Genomic DNA, 26,251 nt, shown 5'->3' with positions numbered 1-26,251 from the left:
ATCATTATGTATAGCTGGATGCATGTTATTTCATGTGTAAATCCAAATGGTTTCAAATATCCGAAATACAGTTAACGCAAGTAACACTCCTTTGCATAATCAAACGGAACCCCTCCGTAAGAGCGGACCCCTCCAAGGCGGGACTGCACTACCACGCAGGAGCCTGCTCCCACGCCTCCAAAGCCTTCTGAACAGCCGGGGTGTAGCTGTGAGTGTCACGAGACGCCGTTTCTCTTTCACAAGTGTCTGGGTAAGGAGAAGGTGCGACACATAAAACGCACACGTGAGAAACCAGTTCACCTGACTCAAACGCAGAGCGGTAAATGGCGGCAGAGGATGCTTCACCGTTTTCAGACGATCTACTGTGTGTTCATAAAGAGTAGGTGGCTGCACGACGTGTTGCCTCCCATTGCTTCTTACTTACTGTCTTATGTGAAAATGTGCCCAAACAAATATTAAAAACAGTGTTTCAGTCTATCGCTCCCCCAACTTAATAATCTGTAAATCTTCGGTACCAAGCATTGAAAATTACTGGTATACAACATTCAGCCAAGGTAATATCAAAATATATTTTATTCTGGACCTCTTTCAGATCTGATTCAAATTACAGTTGTCAAAGCAATACAATGCAAAGGGAAACTGCAACAGAAAATGTGCCTAGAAGGGATATAAGGGCCTTGGGGACAAATCATTGTGATGGAGAACCAAAATACATCATAAAGTGTAATTAACATGGTCCAGGACAGTATAGAACATCTATATCAGTCTTCTTTAGACAATAATCATGAAAACTGAACAATAAAAGTCCTTTAAACAAGTACAAAAAACTGTCATGGGCTGGTTTACACTTTTACAACAGTTGTAATTTAACTGGATAACTGAAGAAATGATGCAGACATTTTAATCCAGTGCTATAGGTAGGCTCACAGAATTAGACCCAAAGGATTTGTAACTCCAAATGAAACCATTACAACTACAATGTCAATGTCAGGAGAGAGAGAAAATTACTTCTGTATTCTAGAATTACTGTTCTGCACACTGCAGTCTGTTGAGGACAAGATTGCAAAGTACACTGGACTAGCAACAACATGCAGACTGGTTTCTTGTATTTACCCACAAATGTCAAAAACCATTATGAAGTAAAAATGAATGACTAGTTAAAAAAAAAAACAAAAACAAAACCAAAAGAAAACAAAAACATGCCTCAAGTTATTGTCAAGCTTCAAACTTAAAGGCAGAGAAAGCGAATTATGTACTCAAAACTACTGATCTGAAGCACTATTAACACTACATCTGCAACCCGCAAGAAGCGGCAGATTTTCCTGGTTTGCCCGCTTTCCGTCAGGCTGACGGAGAAGACAGCCACACTTTCACAGAACGTGGTATTTCAGAGCTTTCTCTGGAGGGGGACGTGAAGACTGCTCCACAGCCCTCTCCCTACAGAAAATGTCAGGGATCTTGACGGAGATTTACTGCTGTCTCCCGAAGCCATATTTGCTTCGAACATGCCACAATGTTGCTTCTGCTTTCTTCAGACTTCTGGAGAGTGTGAAGCCGATCCCACCAGGGAACGGCTCTACAGGACTTTGTGAAGGGAGAAGCTATCACGCTTGTCAACAGAAGAGGAACACCGGGCTAAATCCGGCAGGCCCTGCTCAGGCAAAACCCCCAGCGAGGCCGAGGGGAGGCCTGGCTCGCGTGAGATGTGGCTCCGTCCACCTACGTGGCACGCTGCACGGCATCGCGCAGACCCACCTCCTCCCATGCTTATTCTGGCAAGGTGTCCTCATGAAGTGAAAGACAATGGGATTTCTGGTCAAGGAAAGATTGGAAAAAATCGGGTCCCAAGGCTCCTCTTCGCTAAACAGACAAAACACACACAACCTTTTATTTACAAGCTGAAAAAATCCAGTTTGCCATTTTAATGCAATTCCTTCATTCAGCAGAACGAAACGCATCGGCTGCCGAGATCGCTCCGTAGGCAAACTGGCACAGCCGCCCTATGCCACCTACGATTCCTCCTAAACACAACAAACATTTCAAAGGTACAACGTCCCATTAAATACCCTAGCATGAGGTAAGCAGTGTAAGGAAAAAGGAGTGCTTTTTTAAAAATGAAAATTAATTAAAATTGGTAGAAATCTTTGGCCTTTCTCTCAAGATGCATTAAAGTGTCACGAAATCAAGAAACATGCTTCAAAATGCCATGTCATTCTGACTCTGGTAACTATTACCTCCCTCCACCCAACCCAGAAAAAGAGGCACTTTTAGTGTTTCATATAAGATTTCCAATCATCTAGTAGACACGCTAAATAACCCTGCACAATTGTAGTCCCAGAATAAACTGAGTTTATCAACATTACAAAGAGTCTAAAAAAGCTTTTATGAGGACCTAGATATTCTCTTAACTACACTAAAAAGTCCACTGGTTGGGAATCTTTACATCAATTTAAAAATGCAGAAAAAGGTAAAGTAAAAATAGAAAAAGAAGAACTCTACAGAAATCTGGACCTAATTATGCAGAAACGAGAAACAGGAATCTGAGATGGATGCATAGAAAGACAGTGAACTCAAGAGCGGTTCGTCTCTTATTCCACCATTCATCCTGAGCCTAGTTTTTCCCCTTCCTTTTATTCTCTATTCAGATATTTCCCCATTAACGCGTTGAACTGGAAAAAGTAGGAACTGTAATGTATGCAATGGCTTATGCACACGTTTGCCTTCACGCTTGGAAAACGGGCGCGACGTGCATCCTTTGTACAAAGTCAGGGTCTCGCTGACATTTGGCATATTCAATTTTAAGGAACAATTTGGATAGTCTACCTCACTGCTGAAAACGAGGTCTTTGTGCTATAAAAGATAATCATTAATGTCATGGTTCTCTTTTTTTTTTTTTTTCTTTTTGCTTCACATAATCACAGAACCTAGCACACCTTGCGATGCATGCGTTTAACAGTGTAGAAAACAAGAGGCGAGAAGAGGTGTGAGCAGGAGCAGCACTGTGGCATGCTGGTAAAGGACAACAATAAAATATCTACGGGCCAGATCTTTTGCTGGTGGAAACCGGCACCATCCCACTCCAGCGGGGCACTGCTGATCAACACCAGGTTGGGGCTCTCAGCCTGCGCGTCCAGAGCGCTCCAGTCGACAGATCTGACGTTCCTGCTGGAGTGTGCTCCGAGCACCTGAAAACCCTGGAGCTGTGGTACTGAAGCTCTGTTTTCTCCGTTTCTGAGTATGTGATACTATGCTTAAGCAACTAGAATTACAACCAAAACAGCTGATGATCGAGAAAGAGGAAAATGGCAACACCCTAAAACATGGCTGTGTGATTTTGCAGCTATGTCACAGAATTCCACCACAAGTGTTTAGATTGGCTGAAAGAATCATCCAATACCGTTTATGAAAATGAATAAACTGTCCATATTAAAATACAAAAGTACTATCAAGAATCACTTCTGACTTTCAGATTTAAATTCAGTGCAATTGACAAATGCATTGCTAAACGAAAAATGCAGCTTAAACATACTCAAAACATTTGTGTCTATTCCTGGGAGCACAGTTTTAAATTATTGCACAGAATTTTTTTTTTATTTTTATTTTTTTTTTTTCATTAAATGACAGAGGTCAGCCACAGTCATGGACCTCCAGCAATAAAAGTAATATTTCAAGTGCCAGACACTCAATATGTTAGATTTCCTACATATTGTAACTCACAGGGTAATTGCTCTAAACATTTGTAATATGTTCTAAAACCCTAAAATAGCTGGCACCGAACCACCGCAGATGACTGTCCTTATGGATATGACTTTTTGTTGGTTTTAAACGCTGTGTATGATAGCAGTATATTCCTGGGGTACATATAGACAATGTATTGTTGACTTCTCTTTACCACTGGCAAATTGCTACCCTACCTTAGCCAAACTCAGACTTGCTTCAAGTCGTGTTTATTCCATGGAAATAGCAGAAATCAATGCCTAAAGAACAACGGTTAAAATGTCAAAGCTGCATTATCTCAATTCAATCAATTTATACCTATCTTGGAGGGGGAAAAACCAAAACCAAAACAAAACAAAAAATAGGTTAGAGACTAGCAATCATAAGCCACAAAATTAGTTGTGATTGAAATAGTGTTATAAAATTGATAACTTTGCAAAGCTCTGTAATATAAACCATCCCTTAAGTAAAATGCCTGTGACATAAATTTGACAACCTCTCTTTTTATAAATTTACACTCTTGGAATCTTATGCAAGACATGATGCAACCTTTTTGACTACACATACGCATAAACACCACCTCATGCTATCATTTACAAATAAAATCACTATCAGGATACTGTTAATCACATGAGCAGAAAAAGGTTTGCCATATACATCTGTCATTGTAAGAAAAATACTTGATACTGTAAACAGAGTAAAAGACACTATATAGTAGTGATTATTAAAAAAATAGCAGCTTACATCTACCCTATATTTGGAAAAAAATGTAGTCACAAGATACAATAAACTGCAGGACTGGAGCAGCAGGGGAATTAGTGCAAGTATTCATCTTTTAAATAAGCTGAATCACTGCTATTAAAATAAACTTGAAGCAAGTCCTCCGTTTAAGATTTTTTTTTAAATCTAAGGTAGTAAACATTTTGCCACTTAATGGCAGTGTTATCAAATATATGCCAAAGATTTTATTTTAATAAAGAAAAATTACATGAGATACTTTTAATACTGGAGTTTGGTTACAATTAGACATCTAAGCTCCTACAAATAATGATGGGCAACTCTCAGAGAAGCTGTGGCATGAACCCTTGTCCAGAAATCTCTTAACCTCTTAAGAATGATCCCCCAGCTACACTTTGCTCCTTTTCATAATAGTGCACAATTTAACCATATTTTCACTATGGTCTTAAAGCAACAGAAGATGCATTTTTTTTCCTCTTTTTTTTTTTTTTTTTTGCATCCCTGTATTTTTATTTTCTATATTTTTTGTGCCCTTCTGTTCTTAAGTTCTGCAGAATTATGTCCCAAATAAGAAACTACTGCATTTCAGCCAAATAAAACATAGCATTATACCCATTACTGTCATACTTTGTAGATGAGCAGGACGTGAAATACCACGCCTCGAAGAAGGACTTTTTTTTCTTCTCTCTCCACAATCCCTTTTCCACCCTCTCTCTGTTCACAAAATTGTGCTCTGGGAGCCACAAAATGTACCAAACGTTATCAGGTTCACTCTACCTCTTCAACAAATGCATTAAAATATGTTTCAAAGAAACTTTTTTTTTTCCAAGGTGAAAAAATGATAATCAAAAAACTAATTCACTCCCTTACTTCATGCATCCGTAAACTCAACCAAAACAAAACAGAAAACCAAATGTTTAAAAGCAAAGAAAAAAACTACTGCTGCAGATTTCTGTAAGTCCATTTTCTCTGTACACACAAACTGCTCAACTACTGAGAAGGAAAACAAAAAGACCCCACAATCCATTGTCATAATGGATTTACAGGGGAGAAGGGGTAATGAAGGCTGCCATTAGTATCTTCTGAATTTGGTATGTATATGGGTCTGCTCTTGTATACGGTATATTTCTCTCTCTCTCGCTCTCTCTTCTGTTTTTCATATCCAACACCTTTAAATGTTATTTTGGGGCACAGCAGATTCCAGCACTTGGTGAACAGGATTCACAAGCTGTGACAAAACTCTGTCATCCTCTTCAGGGTGTAATTTTTTTTCCTTTTTTTTTTTTTTGGTTTTTTTTTTTTTTCTTTTGTGGGTTTTTTTTTGTATATACAGTATATGTATATATTTCTTTTATGTTTGGCTGTAGTGGACTGGCCATGGTTCAATTGGGACTATAGCAGTACATGGGTCAGGGACAGTCATTTTGGCTATGTACACATTCATAGTCGGTCCATGGCTTCCAACTAGTAGCGCTATTTCCGTAGGTCTAATACACAAACCTGTAAGAAAAAGAAACACATATACAGAAACTGCTCATTTCACAATATTCCACATGCACACAATTCTGTGTGAAATATCTGAGCAAAACCTATGAAGGAGATTGTGCAAGCTTCATCTTGAATCTCTTAACAACAGACTGGGGAGGAAATCACCAGGTGAGCACTTTAGTTCTCAGGGCCCAGCCAGACCTGCTAAGGGTACTGCTGCCTCATGAATTACTGTCAGAACACTAACAACTGTTCTAATTCCACTTCTAGTTCTGTCAGACATACAAAGCTACTAGTAAAATATAATAGCATAAAAGCTATGCTTTTAGTCACACAGGTCACATGTGCCTCTGTTTGCTCAGTTACTATAAGTTGTATTTAAAATTGAGGGGATGAGGAAGGCTTTCACTAGCAAACAATATAAAACAAAATAAATGCAGCATTTTTAAAAGAGCAAAAACTAAATGAAAACTAATCTGTTTCAAGTACTATCAGCCTCTTGGGACAAATTAACTAGAAGACTAAAAAGGTTACATCGCGTGTAACCATCCATCTAGGGTGGAAAGATAATTAATTTCTACTCAGGATGTGCCTTGAGGTTTTGTCCCTTTTATGATATTGTCTATATATATATAAGACTAAAATGATACAAAAGACCAATCAAAATTAATTCTCTAGAATTTAAAATTAAAATTTATGATTCAGAACTTCCCATATTCTGTTCTGAACTCTAACAAAGCCATCTCATCAGCACAGAGCATGCAGGGCAGGAGAACGCTTTGGCACATGTGTTATGGTATCACCTGAGACTCTGCACGACAAAGCCACCAGGACTGCTTTTTACTGAATTTGTTACTTGAAGCTACACCACTTCAAAATACAATTCCTTTATCGCTCTTATTTTATTCTAATTTTGCTTTGCCTTAGGTTCCCTTCTCCTCTCTTTTAAAACCGTGCCAAAAGAGAGGCAAGCAAAAAGAACTATTATATTTGTTATGAAGAACTGCGTGCCAGTATTCTGCTGCAGTATTTGCAGGACAATGTCAGAAGACCCAGGAGGCGATGCTACAATATACCATGATGAGATGACAGAGGGTACATTCCTGATTAGTTAAACATATAATTTTATTCTCTGCTTCTTCTAAGCAATAGAAGCAGACCAGTATTTACATATAGCTGTCATTTTTAGAAACTTTTTAATTATGAGTATTCAGAAATTTGTACATTTTTGCTGCTCTTTCTGTTGAATGCAATGCAGAAGATATTTCATTCCTACCATGCATTACAGTATCACCTACTCTGAACATTTTCACTCAAAAAGGCCAAAGAGGCAAAAATGCACTTGTTTCCAGACCATAATGAAAACACCAGCCGCAACAAACACATTTCCATGGTAAGCCCCAGTAGCGACAGAAAATTTAAATTAGAGACATCTTCACCTCCTGAGATTTTTGGAGGGTTTAAAACAATAATGGAAGCTGGAATAAAGTTCCAGTTAAGCTGGAATAAAGACATATTCTCCTTTCAAGATTACAGCACGCTTATATGCAAAAATCTACATATGAGCTGGCTGTATTAAACTTCAGCTTCAGAAAGAATTTTTGTCTCCAGTGTTAGTCAAAAGATTTCCAAAAGATATTTGGTGTTAGAATATCAAACAAGTCAAGCTGCACTTACTGAACCATCTGAAGCACTTGCTCCAACTTTGTCTCCTGCTGCATTCCAGCAAACCTCAAAAATCCCTCCTGTTCCCCGATAACTGTGAACTAGGGCACCTGTCTAAAAAGGGATAAAACACGTAATTAATCTAACAAAATCCAAGTGAACAAGTAAAATTTGCACAACATGTAAATCTTCCCCACTGCTTGTAAAAACTGAAATTCTCAGAGGAGATGGTCCAGATGAGACTTGTGGATAATCTCAGCACGGTGTTAAAGGACATGACAAACACAATTACTGCATTGTGTGTTTGACAGGCAAAACTGGGGATGGTCATGACTACTTCCAATTACTAAAATGAGCCTTTCAAAAATTAATATCCAATTCCCAGCAGCCAGAGATCACATCTTGCATCACAACAAGGTCTTTAGACTTTAATTTGCAATCAGCCCATTTTTGTCTTCTCTCACTTTACGTTCTCTTGTTTTTCACAGAAATTCAATGAAATAGCTATCAGATCTGTATGTCTACACACCGTCATCATTTTTCAGAGCAAACTTGTTTTATCAGGAGTTTAAATTTCAGAATTAACAATCTTTGGATGCAATATGTTATTGGAGACACTTTGTTGAATACATTGTTTTGTTGGTTTTTTTGGTTGGAGTTTTTTGGCGGTGGTGGTGTTTGGTTTTTTTTTTGCTAAGTAAAGACAATGTAAAGACAATTATTACTTCACCACAGGCAAGCACACAAAAAGAGAAATTAAATGTACATTCACTAACAGAAGTAACCTTAGCATGAAAAAAAAAAAAAAAAAAAAAAAAGAGAAAGTGAATCGGCGTGTTAGCAAGGGTAAAGCTCTCTGTGGCCGAAACACAATGGAGCAACAAAGGTTGGAAGGGTGCTGATGGAAAAGACCAAAACACAAACTTCTAAACATCCAGAAGAGTTGTACCTGAGTATTCCAGATGTGTACACATTTATCAAAGGAGCCGCTGGCCAGGTACCTGCCATCAGGACTGAAAGCTACACTGTACACAGGTTCTTGATGTTTTGTCAGAGTATGAATACAAATTCCTCTGTCTACATCCCATAACCTAACAGTAGAATCAAAGGATGCACTGCGAAAGAAAAAACACATCTCAATTTGACAAGTTTTTGTTCCTAATATAAACACAATATCATAAAGTATCCTACACGCTTCAAAGCATTCTATGAACCTACATATATAAAAAGTGAAGTAAAAATAATGCTTAACGGGCATTTAAAACCAGGATTAAATAGTACCTTGCTAACATGAGATTGGCATTTGGATTATTTGTTCCTGGTCCTGTAGGACTCCATTTGATAGTATAAATTTCTTTGTTGTGTGCTTGTAAATCATGGACACAACTGTCTTGTTTCATACTCCAGATCTATGATAAAAATGGAAGAAAATACAAAGGCATTTAGCACAATATTGTACTAAAACACATTTTACATCTTTCTTTATCATTTGCAGTCTGACTGCCACCTCTTAGGCCACTCAAGACATTTGCTATGACTGCTGAGTTTCTAGAATAATTTTGACAAGTATTATCCCATTCTTTGAGTTGTAAGAACCTGATGGAGTTAGTAAGTACTAAAGGTACTGTCTGTCTACAGAAACCAATCTGCATGTCCTAACTACAAGCCCCTAGAAAAGAGCAGGGATGGCAACAGATGCTAAAATGAGAACAGCAATATGTGTATGTTCATGCCTGAGTTGACAAAATATCACAGTCTTATTTTTAAATGAACTTCTTGCTACACAGATTGAGTGAAATAAAGGGAGAGCAGAGAAATTTTCTGTTTTCGTATAAAGTTGTAGATACATACTGCAAAAAAAACCACTACGGCGTTCTCCTGGCTTGTTAGGGTTTGCACTGCCAGGTGTTTGTTCAGTACTTCATACAAAGGAGGAGCTCCTTAGGACTCCAATTCCTGCATGATAAGCTTCAACAAACAAAATAGCTTTATTCTATTGAGAGTTTGCACTGCATACAGACGGGGCTTTGGAAGGCTTTTATACCTTTTCCTAGATATGAAACTTGATATAGTAGTTAATCACTTGAATGTTTTTTTTTAATGATATCTGGATTAGTAGTGCTTTTAGCTCACCTCTTGTTAGAAAAAGCTAATAGGAGCATATTTGAGCTCAACTGTACTTGAGATGCAATCAGAGTGTATGTTTAAATGAATGATGCTTTTCAGAACTGGTGCCTCACTAAAGGGGAAATTGATTTTCAATGGGCAGACAGAATTAAAACTGTATTTCCAGTTTAAATTGACGGGGTCAAAAATCTAGCTTCTCTTCCCAAAACTAGTATAGATGAAAAGATTCCACATTAGTTGCCCTAGAGAACATCAAGTTGGCATCACAAGGGAGAAAAATAAATCAATAAATCCATCACTAGGCATCTTGTATATGCTTCAAAACTTGACATTCATTCCTACTGCCATTGAAAAGTAAGTGATCCACAAGTGACTAGTGATGTGTAGACTTATCTACAAGTAACTGGTCTTCCAGTTAATCCTGAATAAAATTATAGAATTCTTTCCAGGCTGGGCAGAATTCAAAATAGCAACCAGTAAGTTAATTGTCTGAATGGCCTGAGCCTACAGACAGTGACATGTTCCCAGTTGTCACCTCTGTACTCACTGGAACGCAGCAGCACCAGCTTGAGCTCTACGTTGGAATTCATCGCACCTGAGTTTCAAGTGTCTAAGAATTAAATATCTAGCTTAAGCTGCCTATTTTGACTCCATCCGTTGACAATGAAGAATGACTGATGCTCCCAGGGGTTTACTCATCACACTTCACTTAGACACTTAACTTAAGAAAGGATGAATTGCTTTTCAGTGGTGCTACACACTGGTGATGTCTAGACATCTAGCTTTAGAGTGGAGGCTTAATGCTTAAATGTTTATATTTAGGTAAGGTGATTTCCATTGCAAGTGCCTGATTGTGTGCCAGCACAGGAGGGGATATCTGGCTACTCCTTCAGCCACTCCCTGTCTCTGATTAAACAAGGTGAGCTAGATGGAAATTACTGTCCCAAAGGCTACTAGTAGGACAGGACTGTCAGCATCAATAAAGCAAATCCTGAAACTCTACCAAACGTAGTGCTAGAGCACCCACTAAATATAAAGCACTACGGGAGTAACAGAAGAGCATCTGTAACATGGAAACAGCACAGGCCTGTCAGGCATGAACAACCTCATTTCTTTTAGTGCACCTAACCTACAAAAATAGCGGTATTTTTGTTTGGATCCCTAGTTACCTTGAAGTCATACATATAAGTTACACTATCCTCTGCATTCACAAGTTTGCCCCAGTTCTACAAGAAAGCATGTTGCTATGAATTATTTGGAGGAAAAATGTAGGTGCAATTGAAAACTGCAGAATGACTCCTGATGAATTGGAAAAACCAAGGAGTACGCACAGTCTCTTAAGAAACAATATGCTAAGGATTTTAACTAGAAAGAATGGGAAAACAGAAGAAAAATCAGGAAAGGAGCTAGTCACCCATTATTGTATGTGTTACATGACATGCATTCCAACTCGTCCTTTTAACCAAAAGCAACCATCAAGCGTGACAGCTTAATGATTAATGACCTGATTCTGTAAACAGTTAAAAGCACCTAATAAATCACGCTCCAAGTCTCAGGATGGCACCCTGTAACAAGTTCTCTGGACCAAAGCTTGGCTCTGATTAACAAGGATTTGTTAGGATTGCCTAATCATGTTATATCAAAAAAGAACAAATATTAGATGACACAGCAAGTGCAGTGATGCTGCTGGATTGCTTGACCTAATGGTGCACGTTCCAGAGTCCTACAAAGACAAAAGCCAGTACCAGAACTCCCATTACCTTTAGAGTCATATCATCAGAGCAGGATGCCAGAAGATTACCAGTTGGATCCCATTTGATTGCGTTTACTTCATTCTAAAATTGAACAGTGAGAGTAAGTTGGAGTCTTCACTTCCATTACAAATGACAGCTTACAAAAGATAAAGTTGGACAGCACTTATGAGTATTTGTATAATTGTCAGTATTTTAGCATTTAACTTTCATTCCTAGCTTTGCCTTCACTAACAACTTTTTGCTACCTGTTCATCACATTCTCCAATGCACGCTCTTACACAACACAGGCTGTGCACAGCAAAGACTTAAAGTTACCGTGTTTCTTCTTCTAAAGTTCACTTTTGCTATCTCATCTTGAAACTGGTAAAAAAAGCTGCACTTGGGAATGAGAATTGTTCTAACATAATGATAGAGTCTACAGTTACCATATGACCTTGACTACAACTACCTGTGTATGTTTATCTATTGCCCGTTGCCAAAGACCAACCATTACACACATGATGTATACTGGCAAGTATACTGGGCCCCCAGTCTCTCATTAACAAAAATATTGTATAGACACGCCCCATTTTCCAGTACTTACTGTGTGACCCTGGAAGGTTTTGATGGGCCTATCTTGTCCTAGTTTACAGACATGAATACACATGTCTGTACTGCAAGAGGCAAATGTGTTGTTACTCTGCCAATCAACATCTAATGCTGGTGCTAAAATAAAAAGAAAGATATTTAAAGCTATGGTATGTATTCTGCAGGACTTTTATTTGCAAATTTAGCATGCACCACCTTAGAACAATGCCAACAGGAAGCAACTATTAATTTTATAGCAGTTCTAAAGATAATCAAACACTATGAACAGTGAGAAATGGAGCCAAAAATCAGTCTTACACAAAGAAATGAAATGAAATTTAATAGAAGTCATTAAAACATGGAACATTTCTGAAATGAAACAGTTATAAAGGAGACAGTGCAGCTGGACAACAAGCTGTAGTTAACTCATCTATAGATAAATCTCAAAAGTCAGCATGAGGACCAGGTTCCCACAACTTAACACATCGTCATGCATGAGCTCATCTCCACTAACAGTCCGTGCTTGTGCTGACAGATGGCAGCCAGCAAAAGGTAATGATTTATTTCCTGTCTTTAATTCCAGCATTATAAGGTGTGGTAACGTGAAGCTTAATTATGGGCGACATATTCCATTTGGTCAGGCCAAGATATTTATGGCAGACAGCGCACAGAATTGCTTGGAGTAAATCTAGAATTGATGTTTTTGATTGTTGTCATGCCACTGAAAACACAGTGTGAGCAGAATAAAAAGTGGAAATGGGACACATTTCTTAAAGGCCCTTCAATGACACGTTCGTCATCCTCCCTTTTCTATTTTCCAGCTGATTCTGGCAGGCTTGCTCAGCACGCAGCCACAAAGCAATCTGTCTGACCTCCTGAGAGGCTGCGCTCTCATCCCAGCTGGCCAGTGAACCAGCTGGGTTGTGGCCAAACAAACTGGGGACAGCACAGCAGGCAGCGCAGAACAATGGGATGCGGAGCTGCGATTACTGTAGCAGAAGATGACAAATGCAATCCTTAGTCAATACACACAAATCCTTCGTGGCCCACCCACTTGATTTGTCTGCCACTGTACTATAGAAAGTCAGTAATATTTCGATTATCTCTTACGACTTTCACAGAACTGCAGTAAAATTGGGAGTTATAAAGTTATAAAATCAGAATAATTCTGTCTTTGTTTACATTTTCAAAATTAATAACACTACAAATATAGGAGTCAGTATCCAAAGACTGCCTGTAAGACTTTAAAATGGTGTAAATAAGCTTCATAAACTTCAGATTTATTTATCAAAATAATTAACACTTTTTTGTCTTTTCAGATGACAATCCTGAATGATCAAAATCATCCTTACCAGAATGAAAAGGAAACTGCTGCTTCGCTTCGCCAGTGTGGGCATCCCAAATAATTGTGGTCTGTATTAAACAGATAAATAAACAATAAACAAACTTGTACAAATTGTCAATTTCTCCACGACTACCACCATTCACAAGTATCAGACTACCCAGCCTACTCTCCATTGCCCTAACCTGATCTCAATTATATATTTCTAGTGTTTTACCCGGGACTAACGGAAATGATGGTAGATGTACAGACAACAGTAGAAAACCTTAATATGTTGCATATGAGAAAGGTGTTTAATCACAACATTTTGGGTTCTGGCGGGAAGAAGGGTGTTGTGAGCTTTTTTTTTTTTTAATAATCTAAAATTAAATAGATTTATCTCCTCAGTTCTATTTATATTCTTCTAATCCACTCCACACACCTATTTTAATTTCAAATACTTGCATCTTCAAATTGTGATTTCAAATACTCATTAGTCCCTAAGGAGATCTTTATATAAACAATTAGTCTCATACCTAAGAATCTGAAAGATATGATTTAAGGGCATAATTCTGTTCTGCTAGTTCTCTGCCAATGCTTCTGGTATCTTTCTGATGAAAAAAGTCTTAAGTGACAAAATCAGTATTTTGTAATCACTGTATCAAATGCCAATATTCCTGACCTACCTCAACATGAATGAAAATTTTGACACTGAATTCAGTGGAAGCATGAACTGACCACACAAATTATTTATGGAAATTAAGCATAAGGTTGGGTCAATCTTTCAGCTAATGCAGAATATTTTTTCAAAGCATAATCTCAGTTGCTTTGACCAAGAAGTTTTATTGACTGAAATGAGGCTTCTATCTCCTTCAGAAGATTTTTCTACATATTAAAGCTGTACCTCCACAAAGATTTAAAAACTGGCATAAGCCACCACAGCTGCCAAAAGAAGAAACCCATCCTTTCCATGCTTTGAGACATTTACTTTTCCTCCATTTGTGCCAGCACAAGCATTTACAAAGCTGGGCACTAAAGCAAACTGGGTTGAATGCATGCAGGAAGAAAATAATAAAGGAGAAAATCTCCTATACAGTGACACTGCCAGTTTTAAGTATTGTGGGCCTGTGGTCTTACTGAGCATGCAGTTTGCTGGTCTCACTAAAAGAAAGTCTGTGTTTACTTCTGCACCTTGAATCAGAGAGGAAAAACTAAGCTGCTCTTACTCTTTCAGTAATTCTATTCTATTCTTTAAATTCATCTTAAATCTATTCTTCATCTATGTGCCCTTCCCACCATTCACGAAATCTCTGACACTAACAACAGCTTGGAATTTAAAGACCTTGTGAGTTTGTTTAGAGATGTGAAATAAAACACAGTTAAACAATGAGTTTCATGGCATTACGCTACTGGCACCTCCCCAGTCAGATATATTGACTTGTCTTATGTTCCAGCTCTAACTTTTTTAATCATTCTTAAGCTTGACTGACACCCAAATCAGCCTGAACCTAATTTCCTCCAGTATGATTTTTTTTTCTGAGGCTCTGCATAAAGTGCCTCACTGAATTTTAGATGATTCAGTGTTACAAAGGTTTAAGGTTCCTGTGTTCAATGCACGCACTTTCCAACTTACACTAACCTAATCGGGAAGAGATCCAAGGACACTGAAATCTAATAAATTAAAGTATCTCAATCAACTACTATAAAACACAAGGAAATATAGCTGGTGTAACAAGTTCTTTGTAAGTACATATTTACGTCCCATGTCTTTATTTAATTTACTTACTTTCTATAGCTTTGCTATTACACTTACAATTAGATTGTAATTGTGAAGGAAAGAATTTTAATTTTATCAAAGATTATCTCACCTTGTCCACTCCTGCACTTAAAATGAAGTTTCCTTTCTTGTTCCATTTTAACGCAAATATAGGACCTTTATGTTGCCCTAAGGTGCTGGCAAGATTACCTGAAAATTTATATTGATATGAATACATTAAAAAAAATAAAAAACTATGCTGTGAGCCACAATATAGGAAAATATACTGGAAATTAAAAGTATTTCACTTACCATCCTTAGTCCATATCCTTGCAAAGCCATCATAAGACCCAGTTGCTAGAAGTGTACCTTCACTCTGCCAGCAAAAAGGTTATTGAATTTATTTCTTTTTATACTATAACTCATAGCTAAAGAACACAAAGCACATTTCAGGTAAAGGACATCTGCATAAGATTTATTATGTTTATTCCATTGCCTACAACTTATTAAAAAGAAGTTCCCAAAGGACAAAACAAGGAGTTACCATTCACCTCAAAAATAGAAATATTTCAGGAGCTGTAGCAGAGGATGTACAGTTGCTGTCACTTAAAATTTGACTATGCAAAATTCTAGGCACAATTTTCTTGTAGTATTTTGAGCACTGCCATTTCTACTTACGTTCCAATCCAGCGATGTCACATCTTTGTTGCTGGGTACATCCTGCCCTCCTTCTCGTATACAGTGTCGAAGTACCAGCTGCGTTGAGCCGCTCGTGCTGTTTTCACTGAGGTTCCATATCCGTGCTGTCGAATCTCCAGATCTACAAAACAGTTAAGGAGAATATAACTCTTCCTCCCAGTTAACTCCATTTAAAGAAGTATTCTTTTCCAAACAGCTAACTTTGTGGCAGTGGATGTAGAGGGCATTGGGGCAGGTATTATTTTAACTTGTTACCATCAGCATACAGAGGTATGCCAAAGAACAGACGTGGTGAACGCACGTACCCTGAGGCCAGGAGATCACTAACAGGATTCCAGGCACAGATGAATACTTCAGATTCATGGCCACGCAACACCACTGCCTTGTTGGGAGGGATTTCAACATCTCCATCTACTTCCATCATATCTGTGTGATTATCTGCATTATGGGAAACAACAGTAGAGAGAGGAGGATTTTAATATTTTGGGACAATACATTGTAACTACTGTATGGCTCATACTCTTCTGGGATGAGCATAACAATTCCCAATTTACATGGAACAGAATTTGACAAAGCTGTAGTCTTCCTTTATTTTTCCAGTTCCAATTTATGAGGTACTACAAACAGATGGGGAGTTTCAAAAATGTGAGAAAGCTCTTAGCCCTTCTAAACCTCAGCATCCAAAGGGATTTAATTCTGAAACTTCAAAATTAAAGCCAAAGGTTAATTTTTTACTATGTTATAAAATAAATGCTGATGTTAAAAGAACCCACAGTTTTTCAGCCACTACACTGCATAGTACAATATGTTACCAGTCTATCTTGTGCTTCAGAAATATGTTTATGACACATTTGTTTGCAAAAATCTCTCTTTTCACCAATTGCAGTCAAACAGGTTTTAATTCTACATCTCAGACACTTCATTTACAAAATGGCTTTAATTAATACAATAACATTTGGTGATATGGTAAACTGATAACAGAGCTTTTTAAACTGCGTCAGCAATTACCATGGAATTGTGGCAATACATCGCTTTCTGTGTGGAAGCGATGCCGAATCCATATTGTTCTGTAAAACATACTGGGGATAATTCAACTGACAAAACAATTTTCTTGGCAGCTACCATCAATCATTTTCTATTATTAAAAAAAAAATTCACACTGAGTGTAAATGCAGAATATAAAAAATGCTAAACAGTTCACCTTCTCCATGTTTACCCACTGTAGTTAAACAAACTAATTCACATCTGTTGCTTAATTTAACATTAAGGGTTTCTGTCGCTGTTTGTATGTGTGAGAAAACAGAAAAAGCTATTAGAACATGCGTAATTTTAAGAAAGAACACTGCATAAAACACTGCTGCAATTAAAGAGAATCAAGGCCAGTATAATTTGGCGCAGCAGCCAGTAGGGGTTGCTGGTATATCACATTTAACGGTGGCAGAGATCTGAAGTTTACGCTTATTCTATCCAGCTCACAGTTAACAAGTAAATATTATCTTCCGATTTTTAAATTAAAACATCAAAGCAGAGGGCTTATTTGTTTAAGCCAAAGACTATATTTCAAAGTTTATTTATCACATATAATAGTGAAAATACTAGCAAAGTACAGCTGTAAAAGGCAAAACTTTGTACAGAGTTTGAGATTAACATTCTGTCAAAAATGTCTTTTCTCCAGGTGCTTTTACAACAAGAGCTGTAACTCCTGCTCTGAACTGTGTAATTCAGGCTTTCAGAACAGTATTTTCAAAACGACATTTTAATGTCTGACCTGAACTTTTCTATACTAAGCCTGATTGTAAGTTATGTTCCTTTGACCAGTGATGACAAATAAAACTCACTTGTTTCACCAGTCTAAACTGGACCAATGAACGGACCAGACCTACGCGCAGGTAATCAAACAATTCTGATTAGCAAATCACGAACACTGATACTGGTAAAGGAGACAAATGGCACAGAATTTGTCTTGGCAACCGTGATGATCTCAGCATGACAAGGAAGTGTTACAGAGAGCCCGTTACAGCTCTCCGATTCATGAAGCTAGTGGAATCTGTCAAAAGTAGTCTGTGGAGCATCACAAGCTGTGCTCAGTTTTAACCAGCTGCAGATTAGCAGACTCCTCTCCTTGTTCCTTGTACAGGGGCCAAAGCTGAGGAGATGAAATATTTAAAGAGTTGTCTCCATTTTTTTTTTCCCCCTCTTTCTGCAAGAGCTCTCAGAGTGTCCTCTGAAAAACCTTCAGATGATGGGAAAGGAATAGTACTGGAAGTGAGAACGGCCAATGGAATATTGTGAATTAATTAATTCAGAAGTTTGCATCTCCTCCTGCAATTCCAAATATCAAACTGGGGACAGTCAAAGGTGAGACACCATCTGTAGAAGGATCACCTATGACGAAGGTATTCTCTGAGAGCTGAAGGGTTACCAGTACCTCTACCCATTTACATTATCACCTACTAGCTCATACGACAGTAAATGACAACGAAACATAGGTTAACATAGTTTGAGGTCATTTCTGTCTCAACTTACTTGCTATAGTATGTGCTCCGTTCTCTTCTCCATTTGCAGTATTTTCTCCATTTTTCGCTGATCCCTGTTGGTTAGTGGCGGCCGCAGCTGCGGCAGCTGCTGCCTGCTGTTGTGCAAGTTTGTCTCTGTAGGCCTGTTGTCTTGTCTGTACCACATCAGGCATTACTGCATCTATCAGTGAGAGAGACTCTATCGGCCTACCATCAAACAAGGTACCATCCTAAATTGCAGCAGAGGGAGAAAACAAAAAAAAAAAAGACAACACCAAATATAAATTAACATTATGGGCAAAAATTCCAAGGAAAACTAAAGCAAAAGTTTTGATTTACTATAATAAAACAGTTTACGAATGGTGCTGGAAGTGATATTTCACCTTTGTTGTGGTTAGGATTGGAATTTTAATCTAAAGCTAAGTGGCCACCATAAATAAGCAAAAAAAAAAAGCCACTGCAGGTCTCTGGCAGAGCTTCTGGAATCACAACTTTTATGCTTTGAGTTTGCTAAATCGTCTGCTAAAGCAAAAAATAGTGTAAGCCATCTATGAATATGATTTCAAACATGAGTGGCTGCAACAAAACCTAATGGTTTGTTTGAAGAGCTGCAGACATTGCAAGTCAGGTCACTGGCCTGTGAAGTTATTCTATCTTATTAGACTAATACTTTCCATAAACATATTATCTGGAAAGTTGACCAGTTTTCTTCCTTTTTTTAAACAGTGCTGGCATGCTTTCAAACAACAAGGAAGAATTTTATCCTGAAATGGACAAGACCCAGTTAAAAATACCCTTATACATACGCTAGGGCTTTGTAAGGATCTATTTTTAGGAGCTAGAAGGATTCCTTGTGATAAATATAGGGTTTCCTTCTTCTATTCCAATCACTTGCTTTATTTCTCTGAGGCTTCCTAAGGGAAAAGATTTGCTTCATTGGGACTATGAAAACTACACAGAAACAGAAGACACAAAGGAGACTGGAAAGAGAGAAGAATTAGCGAAAAAAATAATTTCCCTCTGTAATATAACTGACATATACAAAGGCTGCTAATGTTCCAGGCATAAATGAGAATGGAAATTGGGGGTGAGTATCTGCAGCATCAGGCAGGAAGATACATAGCTCTCTGTACTGCTGGAATAACACTTGAAACATCAAATTTAATAGATCCCACTCAAGATGAATTAGCCAGCAGAGGCAAAAAGCAAACTGGCATATAACTTCATCCTTCCTGCCACAAACTGAAACCCTCTCTCTATTTGGAAACCTTGCCTCTGGGCTCTCATTACTTCATCATAACAACACATCACCCAAATGAGAGCTGCATAGTGCTCTCCCATCTCCCTAGTGCAAGTCTACGAAAATAAAAATTAAGATGTTACTTGTCTCAATTATTATCTTATCGCACTCGTCTGGATTTACTACAACATTATATTAGGGTAAAAACTCTACAGACAACGGACCTTTAAGCAATGAGCCAGAACACCATGCCTGGTGTTGTGTGGCTGCACTGGGCAGAACCCCCACCCAGTTATGTCACTCCATTCTGGTTCCACCACTGGAGTCATGGTGAACACCAGCAGTAAGGAATCTGAAGTAAAAGTAGATAAATAGGATACAAGAAAGTTAAGAAAAAAACACTAACATTCAAATTTACTGCAAGCAAGGACATAATGCTCCTCTAGGCAAAGCCTCCTTACCTCGTTAATACTGACTTCTGCCTCTACATACTGCAGACCTTTCTGGATGATGGAAATCAAAGCAGCTGGTGGCACCAGAGCACCGTTTATATTAGACTGGCTGATATGGCTCTCTATACCAAAGGTAAATGCTGAATGGGAAAACCCTAAAGACAAGGCAAAAACATCAGAAGTGATTTACAGACAGTCAATGCTACTTGCCATATGACTGAGGATCTTCTGTTTACAAACCTAAGCAAATTATACAAAGTTATAGCACGCTTACAAACTACAAAAAACTCATCAAAACACCTCATGTTTCCCTCGTATGTTTCTAGTTTAAATGCACAAAAAAAAGGCAAAAATGAAGTTTATTTATAAAACACAACAATTATTAATTATCATTGGCAAAAGCATTTGTGCATTAGTAAATATGAAAATATAAAATACACAATATATATTGCTATTGCAAATTGTATCATATATAGCATTTAATAAAATACGTATCTCCAATACACCAAGACTCACTTGTTATTTTTATTCACCAGTTTGTTATCCATGAAGGTAAAGTGGATCTGTATGTAGAACAGAATCCACTTACTGGTACAGTGCTGCCATAATTGCGTATTTTTTGGCACTTAGAACTACATCAGTATCACACACTGATTAAAAAGTGGCAAGCATGTTATGGTGCACTGGTAGTTGCTTGCTGTTTATTTGATTGCCCTGAAAAGGTGAATTTATCCTAGAGAGAAAAAGTTGTTTCAGCAAATTACTGTCACAGAATTTCTTTCGTAAACAATTTTTTTTTTTTTTTTCCTGTCAGGTAACTAAGAAGCTGCCTGCAAACCTTCAAATGAAGATAAAGCAATTTTGTAAGTTTGGCATCTGTGACAAAAGCAATCTGCAACTGGAATAAGAACATATAATAGTTTTCAGTAAATTCAGGTGGAACAATGAGTTTCTGCTTTATTCTGACAAGCAAAGACTGAAAAAAAAACTCTGCTATCCACCACTGCTTCTGGTGCTTCTTTGTCTCAATTTGAGAAGTCCATGAGCAGTGGACAGATGTTACGTCAGTCAAATGCATTTTCCAGAAGTCTGAAGCCACCCGTGAGCAATCACTAAACAAAACTAAGAATCAGTAGATGTTGAAACAGTAAGATAATATACACATTAAAGCTGATCCCTTGCACTGTTACCTTAAGACTGGAGTTTATTTTTGCTTTAATATGCAGACTTATTATGTATTGCAAAGATTATATTCCCTCTTGCCAGCTGACTATCATCGCTTCTTCATTTACTGGGGCATGCCTTGATTTCCAGTCAAATCTACCTGTTCTAGATCTACGCTGCTTTATGCAATCAGTATCATAGCTGTGAGTAAAAGAAAATATTGTCTCTTACATAGCTTAAAGAATAACCACCACCACAAAACCCTCTGCAGCAATATAGCCACATGTAGAAGCCCAAACATGCAACACAAACTGTTGATCCGACTGAATTTGGGAAGTTTGGGGGTGGTTTTTTTTGCTTATATTTTAAAGACACAGTCAGTTTGCATGAATAAGACAGGAAAAAAAAGTTTAAGTTTGACAATATGCATCTGACTTTTGCTCTTACTCCTAAGAAGTAGGAGGTTTTGGCTAGCCTGACATTGAAGGAGAAAACCCTCCAAGAAAGTGTCCTGCACGAAGAGAGGCTTTTGAGAACCCAAGAGTCATTCCTGTAAAAAATCGGTTCATCTGTGTTCAGATTCCATTGAGACGAGTCACATGGTCACAGTTGCCACTTCTTCCTTTGAAATACAGCAACATCTGCCCTTCCGTGGTCACACTCAGGCGAGGAATTCGGCCACACAAGACCAGCTCGCAGGAGCACCATCCTGAGTACTCCAAGACAGAACAGGAAAAAAACCAGAATTTTGGTGGTCATCCTTTTTTCTTCTTCAAGTAACCGCAAAGAAAACAGTGCAAAGTGTCATCATCATCCTGTAGGTAAAAGTGATCTCCAGGAAAATGCATTTCTAGCGATCCAGTGAGTCCTTAGCTGGTTGACTGCCACCTGAAAATTCCAAATGACTAAATCTAATTAAGTTACAGAAGGTAACTTGGCAGGAATTTGTTCTCTTGTTGAGAACAAGCACCAAGAAACAGTTCAGACTGAAGCACATGCCTACCAGCAAAAAAAATTAAATGAGTGTTTTTGCTAAAGCCAGTTGCAGATGAATACCAAATGAATGAGACATTGTTTAACAACCAGAACTGTAAAAACTCACCTGACTCTTGTAAGTATCTATATACCAAGAAGTTAACCTCATCACTGCTTATACTCATCTTTATTCCCAGTTAAACCATGAGGTCACAACAAAGGACACAACCCTGAAAATAAAAAAAAAAGTAGGTCAATTAAATATTTTTAGTACCTAATACGTATTTCTCAACAAATGCTATATTTATAAAGTAAGTAGCTCCTGGGCAGCACTGACAATGGTTTTATTTTATAAAGCAAATAAGTGTAGTGTAGTCATTAAAAAGTAATTTGTCTCACCACAACATAAAGGTCAGTAAATTAAATATTGAAGGGACAGATTCTCAAATGATGCAAATTGGTATGGACTGGGGAAATATGCCACTTAATACCAGTATTAAAAAGGCCTAACTTCACAAGTTTTTAAAAAACAATCAAGTGAGTTCCATCTAATCAACATTATCCACATTTTGAAAAAATGTGTTCCATAGGAATTTCTCTTTGCCTGGCTAATAAAGACTGAGAATTTGGTTTCACATTGGTATCCAGGCAAGTTCTCACTTTTACTTTCTAATCTAGTTCAATTTTCAGGTACTCCTGGCTTTAGAAAGAAGGTGCAATATGGGCTACAACACTGTATCTGTTCAAAGAAAGTCCAGCTATTTCCACTAAAAATCAGAAGATCTCTTAGACATATTTTCATGCTTTGCAAAATGAAGTCTTGAGATTTGAGACAAACTTTAAACTGAGCATTTTTAGTAAGATTTGTCTAGACTTTTGCTCAATGCTTTAAAATATCAATGGCTGTATATACACAACTTTCCCTTTGTTTTATTAATGGTAAATATTTAGAAAGACAAAAAACATATCAGACATATATATACTTTTGATGACAAATTTTGAAAATATGAAGCAGCAAGATTCTTCAAAAAATGAAGATGAAGAGGCAGAATACAGTAATTTTTCTAACTTTAAGCCTCATTTTTGAGAGCATTCTCATGACTTCTGAATGTCTGAAAATCCTGATTCTTTGCATCACATCTAGTAAAAAAGTAAAAATATCAGCTCCCAGAACAAAGTATGAAATAAGGTCCACCCCCTGCTCCTCGTATCCACTCAGCACTTTTCACCAGCAGACCTTCAAGGTTTTTACCCAGCCACCCACCACCATTGTTTTCTTCTATAGAACTGGAGTCTGAGAAGGTAAGTGACTTTCCTATTGTTATTTGACAAAGTTTGACCTAAACTCAACGTAAAAAAGGACTAGAGAACAGGTTTTCTTGTAGTGTTCAAAATAGAAAGCTTTTCCTGTTAGCGATTAGTGACACGGCTGCATGGTGAGACCATTCGCCACTCTTACTCCAAGTGGGAAAGCGGTGAACGCAACAGTAAGCAACAACTAAAAGGTTATGATCAGCTGCCAAATAGTCAAAAGCAAGATTTACCAAGGAAATAGGGCAAAGTGACAACGCTCTCTTTTTTGTCATCTAACTTTTGAATTTTACCATCAATTGCAACCAAATTTGATAGCAGAAAGAGCTCTCCAAGATGTGCCTTTCCTACAAGTCCCGTAGTGCTGTAGAGGAAAGACCCAAATCAGCTCCTCGAGAAGATGAGAGGCTGCAGGATGGACTCAGTCAAAAGGAGTGTGTTTGCCCAAAACCACACGTGAACCCTGTCGAGTCGATGAGCACATGGCCACCCTCAAACCCACCACAGCTGCGCGGCTGCAGGAAGGAGGGCAGCACCCACTGCCTGCTCGGTTTGGAGAGGGCACAGGAAAAATGACGCAGTCCAAGAGCGGCATGGAGAGGGCTCAGACCCAGCTGGGGCCCGTGGGACAGCTGGGGTTATCCCACATGGGAAACGCGGGGCTGTACGCGATGCTGGACACATCCACAGAAACCCAGGTATCGTGCTTATAGAGCAGCTTGAGCATATTGCATTGCCAAAGGAGGGAGAGGCTTTTCATTTTTTAAGGGAATAAATAAAAATGCAGAGCTACTTAAATCCTTCTCATTTCTAAAGGAAAAAAATAATTGCTCCGGTGCGATAACTTCTAGCGAGTGCAACACAACTTGTACAGGTACACTGACACTAACCCTACCCCGCCCCATCCACAGCCCCCAGCGATGCTGGACATACCAGGTACGCCTGCCTAACTACAATGTACTTTGAAGGCTTGTTTGCTGAGCACTGTGTGAAATGAATGTCATTTTTAGCCATTTCATGCGTTAGCAACCAATTCCACCATGTGCAGGATCAAACATTTTATTCAGCTATGTTTTGTTGTTATACCTGGCACAAGTCATCTTTATTAAGGCTGCTTGTTACACAGAAGTTCTGTAGGAAGAGGAACAATATTCTCCTTAAGAAGAAAATGTCATTCAATTTTAAAAGACTTGTAAAGAAGCCTTTTTACGTTACAAACACAACCGGTAGTATTCGTTTCATGGGTCTCTGATTTTTAAAGTCTTGCTGCATCATCCAAAAAGACAGATCAAAACGCAGAGATCAGATGCCAGGGCTATCTGCTGCACGGAGATGACCTGCATTATTGATATAAAGAGGGCTCCTCATTCAGAGCTGTGGAGATGCCATATAAATTCAAGTGTTATGTAGCCGGATAGCCAAAGAAAAACAGCTAATGTTCAGCTGGTCTGTTAAAAATGTTATTCACCCTGTCCATGTCATGTGAGACTCATTTTTCAGGGCTGGTTCAAAGCATTTTCCAGGAGATGCTTTGGGAAGGCCAGGAGGAGCGTGGCCCCGGCTGGCCTGCCCAGCTGTCGGGAGGTGGCACTGCAACACCACCTTTTGTGTCCTGAAAACTAGAAAAATAAAAATGTCTTCTATAAATACACCGCTTGCTTGATGAGGACACAAAATTGGAAAAGGTGCAAAAGGTTCCCATTTTTTACCAAGATATTGCTTCATCCACTGTTTCGGTGCTTATTTAAAATTTTCTGAAAACTCCTTTCTGTATTTAGCCCCCATCACAGCCCCACCTGCCCAGGAGACAGCCGTTGCCGGGCTATCACGCAGCCACGGGCAGTGAGGAACTGTGAGAAGAAAAAGCAAAACCAAACCACCCTCCTTCCCATCCCAAAAGCAAGCTATCACATTAAACAGAAAATACAGCAAAATACAGCAAAATTTTAAATCGATACCTAGCTTGGCTCTGGCTGACAGGCTTATGCCGTCCACCCTCAAAACCAGGGGCAAAGCCAGACACCCCCGGCAAAGGGCTCTGCAGCGTGGCCAGCCCCAGCCTCGGCAGAAGACTTTGCAGAGAACTGAAGAAGCAGGTCAGGGCTGCATGAACCCACTGCACGTGACGCAAGTGTCGGGATGATGGCAAAAGGGACCAGAGGTGGGACGGAGAGGGGAACCGGTGACCCCAAAACCACCAGTCACGTTGTTCTCAGCGCTCAACACTCACGGACACCTCTTCACTTCACGCTGAAGGTACAACTTGACAAGGATGTCCAACAAAGTAAAACAGAAACAGGGAAAAAAAACCAAACAAACAAACAAAAAAAAACCAAATCAAACCCGCTAACCTACAAATCACATGAACTCCATTTTCCCTAATGCCCCAACAAGGCCCCAGGGCTTGTTTGGGAGGCAATGGGGAAGATTTCTTAGAAGTGGCCTCCTGTGAATGGAAAGAGAAACATGAATACAGATAGAAAGACCGAAAAGAAGAAAATTAGAAGGAAAAAAAAAATTATCTTTATGTACGCACCCAGGCATGTACACGCATACCCCACATACTAGCAGATCTACTTCATCAATGCTAGTTTATTTCCCCAAAATTTGTCACTCCCGTGTGCAACTGACTACTTATTTGGGGCATTTAATAGATATTAATATTGCTCTTTAGTTTACATAAAGCAATTAAATAACAGAAAAGACACCAAAAAATGATCCAAAAATAAGATATGAGACATAATTCCTACCAGTCTTAGAT

At 38.5% G+C, this 26,251-nt stretch overlaps 1 protein-coding gene across 3 annotated transcripts in view; it reads right to left on the bottom strand.

Annotated features, from left to right (window-relative positions):
* Positions 1–555: 555 nt before the first annotated feature.
* Positions 556–26,251, bottom strand: part of TBL1XR1 (TBL1X/Y related 1) — a 115,498-nt gene continuing 89,802 nt past the window's right edge. For 2 of the 3 annotated variants that reach the window (XM_086754522.1, XM_086754521.1), the window contains 14 exons: positions 22,307–22,409; positions 20,050–20,195; positions 18,359–18,578; positions 16,138–16,270; positions 15,812–15,953; positions 15,446–15,509; positions 15,246–15,343; positions 13,409–13,469; positions 12,073–12,194; positions 11,496–11,570; positions 8,890–9,017; positions 8,558–8,723; positions 7,621–7,722; positions 556–5,955 (listed from right to left, as the gene is read on the bottom strand). In XM_086754522.1, coding sequence (XP_086610648.1) covers positions 5,929–5,955; positions 7,621–7,722; positions 8,558–8,723; positions 8,890–9,017; positions 11,496–11,570; positions 12,073–12,194; positions 13,409–13,469; positions 15,246–15,343; positions 15,446–15,509; positions 15,812–15,953; positions 16,138–16,270; positions 18,359–18,578; positions 20,050–20,195; positions 22,307–22,364 — 1,542 coding nt within the window. In that variant the 5' untranslated portion in view covers positions 22,365–22,409 and the 3' untranslated portion in view covers positions 556–5,928. Of the gene's footprint in view, positions 5,956–7,620; positions 7,723–8,557; positions 8,724–8,889; positions 9,018–11,495; positions 11,571–12,072; positions 12,195–13,408; positions 13,470–15,245; positions 15,344–15,445; positions 15,510–15,811; positions 15,954–16,137; positions 16,271–18,358; positions 18,579–20,049; positions 20,196–22,306; positions 22,410–26,251 lie in introns of those variants that run through there. The other variant, XM_086754523.1, reaches the window with a different exon arrangement.

This window comes from Chlamydotis macqueenii, chromosome 9 (genome assembly GCF_036417535.1).
Source record: "Chlamydotis macqueenii isolate bChlMac1 chromosome 9, bChlMac1.mat, whole genome shotgun sequence".
NCBI classification, from domain to species: domain Eukaryota; kingdom Metazoa; phylum Chordata; class Aves; order Otidiformes; family Otididae; genus Chlamydotis; species Chlamydotis macqueenii.
This window is presented reverse-complemented; position numbering and strand designations above follow the sequence as displayed.